Source organism: Lepisma saccharinum, chromosome 15 (assembly GCF_977018435.1).
Source record: "Lepisma saccharinum chromosome 15, izLepSacc3.1, whole genome shotgun sequence".
In the NCBI taxonomy this organism is placed as follows: Eukaryota; Metazoa; Arthropoda; class Insecta; order Zygentoma; family Lepismatidae; genus Lepisma; species Lepisma saccharinum.
Genome location: NC_139243.1, coordinates 65,299,891 through 65,310,360, shown reverse-complemented (window position 1 = coordinate 65,310,360; position 10,470 = coordinate 65,299,891). Strand labels below are relative to the sequence as shown.

The window sequence follows — 10,470 nt, the reverse complement described above, 5'->3', positions numbered from 1 at the left end:
CTGGCGAATTATCTAACAAAATAACTCAGGTTAGGAAGGCTAGGAAATTAAATGCATGAAGTAGGATGCAGTGGTCTGATCTGGAGAAGGAAACAGTGAAACGATTTTTCTCTAAATTTTTGTTGTTGAAAAAAGTTCCAGGGAAAACTGATTGTTTGGATTGCATTAAGGTGTCAGGTGATATACTAAAGGAACGATCTTGGAAACAGGTCAAAGATCTTGTCTATAATATTGTGAAGAAGAACAGACATTCTTAAGTTACCTTTCCATCCTTCATAAAATCACCATTTACAAAGGCTGTACATGAGTGAGTGTATTGATTCACATGAACCATCTATATTAGGTTATTATTTCGCATAACTGATTTTAGGTATCAATATTTGTGAAAAAACAAAGATTGAATCTTATTGGTTCAAAGTGTATTGTTATTACATTTTAGTGCTCTCGTCTCCATAATTCAACCTGAATTGTGTTAAAAACTTTCATTCTTGAGTGAATTTACACAAAATCAACATTTTCAATTTGTTTTCTTACCCTTTTTGTGCTTTAATGCCATTTTTCCTATAATTTCATATGTTAATCACTTTATATCAATGCTGAAGGTTCAAGGTTTCACACAGAAAGTAACTTATTTCAAACTACCAATGTTTGCTCAATAATGTTAAAAGTACAATTTTTATAATACGAAATTTAAATGGCCTAAATACTTTACTTTTGTACTTTGAATGTTCCATTTTTTCTTAATTTTATATATTTGATCCACTGTGAAATTTAGTAATACAGATTTTAACTTTTCTGACACTGTACTAACATATATGTGTTCCCATATTGTTCTTCCACTTTTGCATGCATCTATCTTATTGTACACATATATGATGTACCGGAAAGTACTGATTTCTTTAAGATTTCACCAAAAATATCCGTATTTTCTAATTGTATTTTGGCGCAATCGCAACACTACTGATATTTATTATTTCAGATGAAAATTAGAAATGGAACAGAATTTGTATGTTCGGAAGCAGTAGGAGCGATTTTCATGCACATAACCTGCATTGTCATAACATTCAAAATAATAATTAGTACACTTTTTATTCATATCCAAAAATCATATCAGATATATAAATACAGGATCCCTGAGAATGAAAGGTCATTTTTGTGATTTAGAATGAAATATCGTTACACAGTGTACATTGTTTTATTAGGTTCGGCAACACAAACAGTTTCTATAGTAAGTAAGAACTGAAACTAATTTTGCATTAACTGAAACACATGCTGGACTTTTCGCTATGAGCTTTCAATATGCACACCACACAAAACACAACAGATCGTAACAAAACTCACTAGTTAGTCTGATGTCCTTGGTCTACCTGATGATTTTATTTTCTCCACACTATCCATCTTCCATAACTGTGCGAACCATCAATCGATACTGTTCTTGTGCAGTGAACGCATTTGAAATTTGTGTCTAAATTACCTCTGCACTAGCTACAGATTACAAGCATTTTTCTCTTGCATGATGTACATTGCTTTACAACCCACTAATTTATACTGCAAGTTCTTCCCTGATAGTGCACAAAGCAAATTGCAGTTCTTGCAGTTTTGATTCCTCATTCTCCAAACTTCAGCATGGTGAATATCACGATTTTGTGTTATGTTATTGTGTTAGCTGAGTTCAGGTGTTTCAGTGTATGAAGAAGACATTCAGTGAATGTGCAATTAAAATTTACTCTCTGTATTGAGATCTTTAAAGGACTGAGTTTGTAAATCATTTTATCTAGCAAAGTATGAAACTATTATTTACATTATCACAATTTTCATGTTTTCATCTTCTGATCATGATGCTTTTTGTTTTTAATAAAACTTGTAAAATTATTACCAACTTACTGGAATAAAAAATGTTTCTTAATGTAGAATTTGATTTGAACTTACAGGTAATCCATTTAATAATATTTAGCATACATGAGGTAAATTAATAATAATATTTGTTGGAATGTGCGTGTATTGTATATGCACATTACTAAGAGTTGACTGGTTCGTAATTAAATGAACATTTCTGGTACCATTAGGTTAACCGAGACACTTGAGATCATGATTGAAGGAATTGTACAAATAAGTGTACATGGCTATCATTAAAAGTTTTCCAGCATTTTGTCTCTGTTAACTGACGAAAACATTGGTAAAATCTCATGTAGACGCTTCAAACCGATTTTGACTTCCAACTTCCCAAATGTAAGTTCAAGTGAGATCTTAACCTATAAGACTAAAGGATGAGCAAGAAGAAATTTGAACCAAGGAAGAGCTCATAAATTTCTCAATGCTCAAATGTGTGATGAATTTTTTGACAAATATACAACAAACTCAAATTGACCGATTTTTCATCATATTAATGACAATCGACATATGTTCTTTATGGTTTGGGAGACTTGATCATCATTGTAGATTATGTTTCCTTCAAACATAAGTATCACTGACAACAATTGGAATATTACGTAAACTACTTTTGTTTATTCAACAAATCCTGTACCATTAAAATGACTGTTTAGTCGTTGAACAGCTAAAAAATTCTGAAAACTTCAGCTTGAGTACAGATGGGTAGCATTTTGTCTCTTTCATCATGCTATGCACTCTCCTTTACCTAAATTATCTAGTGTTAACAGTGATGCATATGTAAAAGTAAACAACATTCTACTTGTAACTTACTTAATTTCTTCTAGTATTTCAGTTGTAATAGACTAGTACTCTGAACTAGTGTTAGGTGAATACAAGGAAACAATTTGGATCAAATGATTCGCGGGGTACTGTTGCACCTTCCAAAAATTTAGAATTATACAGTAGACCCCTGTTCCTGCGTCACGGCTGGCATATCTAAATGCACATTTATCTATATTGTATATGTTTATCTCTGAAGAAAAAAAAATTTAGCTCCAGAATCTTGTGGTTTCATTGCCACATTGATGTAAATGCTTTTTTCACTTATGGCAAAACCCTAACGCAAATAACTCAAGAATGCTGCTATCATAATATGACATACATATTCCCCACTTAGCTGTTTGACTTAGCTCACACAAGAGTTCAAAATCCACCTGTTAATGTAGTGTAAGCACATTGGATATACTCATGGGCATCCGGAAGGGGGACAAGGGGGGGGGGGGCTATTGTCTCCCCTCTGGAAAATGAAATTCGACCAAAAATTTTGTATCTCACACACATAATTGTATTCTAGCCACAATAATATATGTTAATTATTGCATGAACACCATAAATTCAAAATTAAGCAATGTTTTTTTAGGGGACAACACTATTTTTGGGGAAAATGTGCCTTGTTTGCCCCCCCCCCTTGGAAAAAAATACCTTCCTTGCCCCTCCCTGGAAAAAATCCTGTGGACGTCCAAGGATATACTTATTAAATAACAAAAAGTTCCCCAATTAAAATGTTTGTCACACAGTTCCCCACATAAGAAGAAGTTCCCCGGTTAATGGATTCTCACCACATTGAATACACATATGAAAATCACACAAATTCCCCAGTTGGACTTCAAAAGTTCCCCACTTTAAATGTTTACAAAGACACAGTTCCCCGTTTGACAGAAAGTTCCCCTCTTGGTGGAAATGAACCTCATTAATTACACTCATCATCATAGTTCCCCATTGGATAGGTTTTAAGCTTGTAAGTTCTCCAGTACACTGGTTTAAAAACAGTTCTTGATTTCTCGTGAAAATGACATTTTTCATTCATATTTTAAAATTTGAAGTATCAATTTGACCTCAAGAATGTCAAATATCATAGTAAGATATCAATATTTGATGGTCCCCACAACGAGGTTTTCCAATAGCTTCCCCACATTGACCTCCCTGCAAACCGTGATGTGTTTGTGTGTGTCTTGTGTAGTAGTTGTGCTGTCTAATGTGTTTCTGTTTGTCTTGTGTAGTAGTTCCTCCATTCATATTGGGGGTTAGGCGTAGAGCTGACAACTCTGCACTGTAAAAAGACATGTCAAGAAACAGCAATATAAGGCCATGGATCCTCCCAAGGTAAAATATTCCGGAGGTAAAATAGTCCCCCATTCGGATCTCCAGGTGGGTACTACTTTGGGAGGTCCCTGGACTAAGGATAAGATCTACATTAGGAATAGGGATATTAAATTAGGCACCTGGAATGTTCTGAGCCTTTACCAGCCTGGGGCATTTCAGTGTACAGTTAATGAGATAGTTAAGTATAAATTAGATGGAGTAGCTGTCCAGGAAGTTAGGTGGCCAGGAGAAGGGAATTGTAAAACTAAAAATTATACTTTTTTCTATGGTGGTACTGAAAATCATAATTTTGGAACAGGCTTTTTCATAAATAATATAATTATCTCGGCTCTTAAAACAGTAGAATTTATTAATGATAGGATATCATATGCAGTTTTACAGGGTAGGTGGTGTAAAATTACTTTAATAAACATACATGCACCAACGGAAGATAAAGATGATAATACTAAAGATGACTTTTATACAGAGTTAGAAAAGGTATTTGATAAATTTTCTCAGTATGATATGAAAATTCTGTTAGGTGACTGTAATGCACAGATTGGCAAAGAGACATTTAAACCCACGATTGGTAAAGAAAGTCTTCATGAATTAAGTAATGATAATAGTATAAGATTGATTGCTTTTGCAACCTCAAAGAATTTAATTGTGAAAAGTACAACTTTTAAACATAAAGATATCCATAAATATACCTGTTCTTCTCCAGATGGTAAAAGTCATAATCAGATAGATCATATTCTCATTGATAAGATAAGGCATACTAGTATAATTGACGTTCATTCGCATAGAGGTGCTGACTGTGCCAGTGACCACTATTTAGTAATTGCTAAATTAAGAGAAAGACTCTGTGATAAATCATAAGCAACCATATCTAGAAGTTATAAAATTTGATAGAGGAAAGTTTGCTGATGAAAGAATTAAGAAAGATTGCCAAATTAAACTGTCAAATAGATTTCATGTTTTGCAGGATTTAAATGATGATGAAAATATAAATGAGACAGACGTAAATAAGAATTGGGAGCACATACGTAATGCAATAGAATCAGCAGCTAAAGAAAGTATAGGATACCATAAACCAAGAAAAAGTAAGCCATGGTTTGATATTGAATGTCATAATCTAATAGAAATAAGAAATCAGGCTAGACTTAGGTGGTTAAATAATTCTGATGATACAAATCTAAGCAAATATAATAGAATAAAGTGAGAAGTTAACTTACTTTTAGAAGTAAAAAGAGAGATTACTTGAAAAGCAAAATTAACGAAATTGAAACAAACAGCAAAAATAAAAATATCAGAGATTTATATAAAGGTGTAAATGAATTTAGAAAGGGGTAGCAACCTAAAGTAAACTTGATAAAAGATAAAGACTGTGATTTTCTAGCTAAATAGATGGAAGAACTACTTTAATGACCTTTTAAATGTCAATGTAGGACATAAACCAGAAGTAAATGAAGTACACACAGCAGAACCTTTAGTTCCAGAACTTAACTTGACTGAAGTTAAAGATGCTATTAAAAGGCTAAAGAATAACAAAGCACCTGGTATTGATTTAATACCAGCTGAGTTAATTAAATATGGTGGAAATTCATTTATATGTCAAATTCATAAATTAATTTATTTAATATGGAATAAAGAAGAAATCCCTCAACAGTGGAAAGAATCCATAATTGTTCCTGTGTTTAAAAAAGGTGATAAAATGAACTGCAATAATTACTGTGGAATTTCTCTACTCTCAACAACATACAAAATATTGTCTAACATTCTTTTAACAAGCCTAACCACATATGCTAATGAAATTATAGGTGATTATCAATGTGGATTTAAACGTAACAGATCAAATTTTTCACATCAGACAGATACTTGAAAAAAAGTGGGAATATAATCAAAATGTCCATCAGCTATTCATTGATTTCAAAAAAAGCATATGATTCGGTCAAAAGAGATCAATTATATAATTTATTAGTAGAGTTTGGAATACCTAAGAAGCTTGTTAGTATGATAAAAGTATGCACCAGTGAAACAGAAAGTAAATTTCGTGTGGGTATTAATGTGTCTGACAAATTTACAATTCATGATGGGTTAAAACAAGGAGATGCATTATCTCCATTGTTCTTTAATTTTGCCTTAGAATATGCTGTTAGGAAGGTAAAAGAAACTAAAGAAGGACTAACATTAAATGGTATGTACACTAAGATGATCTTTACGGGCAAAACCTTTGTTTCAAATTCAACAATTGAAAGGTTTCTCTTTTGAGTGAATATTCATATGTACACTAAGATCTCTTTTACGGACAAAATTTTTATTGCAAATTGAACAATTGAAAGGCTTCTCTCCAGTGTGAAGCCTCACATGCTCAGTAAGATGAGACTTATATGCAAAATCTTTCTTGCAAATTGAACAATTGAAAGACTTCTCTCCAGTGTGAAGCCTCACATGCATATTAAGATAAACTTTACGGGCAAAATCTTTGTTGCAAATTGAACAATTGAAAGGCTTCTCTCCAGTGTGAAGCCTCACATGTGCATTAAGATTAACTTTACGGGCAAAACCTTTGTTGCAAATTGAACAATTGAAAGGTTTCTCTTTTGAGTGAACATTCATATGTACACGAAGATATTTCTTACAGACAAAATTTTTATTGCAAATTGAACAATTGAAAGGCTTCTCTCCAGTGTGACCTCCCACATGCTCCCTAAGATTAACCTTAGAGGCAAAACCTTTGTGGCAAATTGAACAATTCAAAGATTTCTCTTTCAAGTGAACATTCATATGTAAACTAAGATGGCTTTTAAGGACAAAATTTTTATTGCAAATTGAACAATTGAAAGGCTTCTCTCGAGTGTGACCCCTCAAATGCTCCCTAAGATTAACCTTAGAGACAAAACCTTCGTTGCAAATTGAACAATTGAAAGGCTTCTCTCCAGTGTGAACCCTCACATGCTCAGTAAGATGATACTTATATGCAAAATCTTTGTTGCAAATTGAACAATTGTAAGGCTTCTCTCCAGTGTGAAGCCTCATATGCACATTAAGATATCCTTTACAGGCAAAATCTTTGTTGCAAATTGAACAATTGAAAGGCTTCTCTCCAGTGTGAAGCCTCACATGTTCATTAAGATTAACTTTACGGGCAAAACCTTTGTTGCAAATTGAACAATTGAAAGGTTTCTCTTTTGAGTGAACATTCATATGTACACGAAGACATTTCTTACGGACAAAATTTTTATTGCAAATTGAACAACTGAATAGCTTATCTTCAGTGTGACATCTCACATGCTCATTAAAATTACCTTTACGGGCAAAATCCTTGTTGCAAATTGAACAATTGAAAGGCTTCTCTTTAGTGTGGACTCTCAAATGTTCATTAAGACGATCTTCACGGGAAAAATATTTATTGCAAATTGAACAATTAAAAGGATTCTCTTTTGAGTGAACTTCCATATGTCTCCGAAGTTCTCCTTTACGGGCAAAATATTTATTGCAAATTGAACAATTGAAAGGCTTTTCTCCAGTGTGACCCCTCAAATGCATACTAAGATAAACTTTAAGGGTAAAATTTTTGTTGCAAATTGAACAATTGAAAGGCTTCTCTCCAGTGTGACCCCTCACATGCACAGTAAGATTAACTTTAGAGGCAAAACCTTTGTTGCAAATTGAACAATTGAAAGGCTTCTCTTTAGTGTGGACAGTCATATGTACACTAAGTCCTCCTCTACGGGCAAATTTTTTATTGCAAATTGAACAATTGAAAGGCTTCTCTTTAGTGTGGACTCTCACATGCTCATTAAGATGACCTTCACAGGAAAAATATTTATTGCAAATTGAACAATTAAAAGGATTCTCTTTTGAGTGAACTTTCATATGTTTCCGAATATCTCCTTTACGGGCAAAATATTTATCGCAAATTGAACAATTGAAAGGCTTCTCTTTCGTGTGAATTCTCACATGCTCATTAAGATAAATTTCGTGGGCAAAATCCTTGTTGCAAATTGAACAACTAAAATGTCTCTCTTGTGTGGGAACACTCATAAATGTATTACGCTCAGCTTCATGGTCAAAAGTTTTCTTCGAAACTGGACAATTAAAAAGCATCTGGGGTTCATGGGCTATCAAATCTCCTTTGTCAGGGAAAGTGTTTTTGGAAATGGGTGCTATACATTCCTTTCTCCTGTTATTAGGCTTAGAGCCATCAAGATGTGCCTTGCTTGCAAGGGTTTTTGTTGCAGGTTCAGCCTCGAATTTTTCTTCTCTACTGATACATTCTGTAATTTCTTTTGACTGCTCTTGTTCTCTCAAGTTTCCTGCGGACACTGGCAAATGTAGAACTGACCTTGGGACATCTTGTGCCTGTTCTTCCACACAGTTCTCGATCAGGTAGCTGAAAAAAAATATGATAGTAACGTAGTTTCACACTCTAAGTAAATAATGAGAATGACTTACATGTACAAATGAATGAAAAGAAAGGGGAGAAGAATACACTGTTGACTGGGATGTACTCATGAAAATGTTCATACATGTATATTATTATGTAGAATGTTCAGCGAAAAATGTATCCTCAACCAGGACTCGAACCCACGTCTCTGGCGTTCCATGCCATTGCTCTACCACTGAGCTACCGAGCTGGCCTGACTTCGCCTGGTTATTTGCATCCACTGTTTTATCTGTGTGGAATCCTGTCGACGCTGCATTTTTTACTTAAAGTTCTACATAGTACATCTCCTATGTGTGCCTAATTTAATGTGTACTATTCCTGCAAGAATGAATACATAATATTTTTTTACCATTTACTCAAAAAGTATTCATATTTTTGATGTAATTTTCATTAGGCTGGCCATAAAACTTGGTGCAGATCAAAAGTGTGACAATATATTGTCATTGCCTCTCAAAAAGGTAAAGGTAAAGTGTTCCCCTGTGCATAGCACCACGCCATGAAGGCGTATAGGGGGTGTGGGGGTAACGCCCCACACTTTCTTGATCTGATCGTAAGTGGGGGTGATGTGATCAGCATCACGCCCCTGACTGCCTTTACCCCCCAGGGTTTCCCCAAGGTACCCATGTTATTCGACGCTGGGTGGGCGCCGGGGCCGCTTCCACCGTTAGAAAAGTTCTCGGATTTGAACCGGCCGGGGATCGAACCCGGGACCTTGAGCATGGTAGTCAGACGCATTACCGACTGAGCCACCGTGGCCACTAAGTCAGGGAAAGTGTCATTGCCTCTCACATTTACATTCAGTCATTATTTTTTTTTCTGTTCCAGGGTAAACAAGAGTTACTACATCCAAATCTACTTTTGACCAGAGATGCCCATTTGACTAAAGTCTGCCACTGCACAGTGTTAAAGCTCAAGTTCAACCTCCAGCCTCACATGGCCTCAGCCTCTGAGGCCTCACCTTCACTCTCAGTGCTCAAGGTCGACTCCCGGTCTTACATGACCTCACACTCATAAGTCTCTTGCAGGCTGGGAACCAGTCTGGGGGTTGAACATTTGGAAGAGTCATTCATTCACAGTAGTCGGAAATGCCTCAAATAATTCAGAAAATAATTAAGGTGCTTTATTTGCCTCACATTTTCAGCCACACTATGTCCATTGATTGAATTGCTATTTTAAGTCCACTTTATGCACAGTAAGGCTACTTGGGACTGGACGTACAGTTTAAAGTGGGATCTGAACCACTATGTGCCTCCAGCGGGTACCGAACCTGGGACACCTTGATTACAAGGCAAGGACGCAACCACTGCGCCATCGGGGAGGCCCACACTATGTTCACTCCAATAAAAATTATTAGGCACAAACACATGTTTATGTCTCTTTCGTTACAATGCTTTCAAGATTGTAATTCCTTGTAAAGATGAATTTAATGTGTATAAATATTCTCTACATATGTGGATTAAGACATAAGTCATGGGAATTATTATTTTTTTATTTTTTTCGTGAACTGGGGACAACACAAAAAATCTAAGATATACGTTTGAAAGTGTATGGAATGTACTTTTGAAGAAGCCACCAGATGAAGTCTGGATGCAGGAGACTCTTGTAGGGAAGAGGCAGAACACATGACTTTGGACAACAGTGTTTTATTTAGGCAGTTAACACTCTGCTCCATATGAAGGCCTCCACCAACCTCACCACTGTTTGATAGGGCACAACATGAACACCCAGTGCTTCCTGTAGCTCTGTATGGCATTCCCGTAAATTTCTATCATGGAGAACTGCTATTTTAACATACGAATGTTGCTCCTGCTTCATGTGACGTTTTTCCTACGCTTTGCGTTCAAGAAAGTATTACGTAATAATTCCGCATGGAATAACGTCACACTTCCTCATTCTTCGTACACCTTGCGTCTCGTTTGTCTTTGGTTGATTATACTAGTCCCCGCTAGAGGCCTCCACTGACCTCTCGCTCGGCGCTCGCTTCTCGAGCAGACACAAAAAACGGCAGT

General features: G+C 35.4%; 1 protein-coding gene across 1 annotated transcript in view; it reads right to left on the bottom strand.

Moving 5' to 3' along the window:
* Positions 1-253: 253 nt before the first annotated feature.
* Positions 254-10,470, bottom strand: part of LOC145999305 (uncharacterized) — a 37,929-nt gene continuing 27,712 nt past the window's right edge. Inside the window, exons 3-4 of the mRNA XM_083136245.1 lie at positions 8,070-8,407; positions 254-297 (exon numbers count right to left, since the gene is read on the bottom strand). Coding sequence (XP_082992371.1) covers positions 254-297; positions 8,070-8,407 — 382 coding nt within the window. The remainder of the gene's footprint in view (positions 298-8,069; positions 8,408-10,470) is intronic.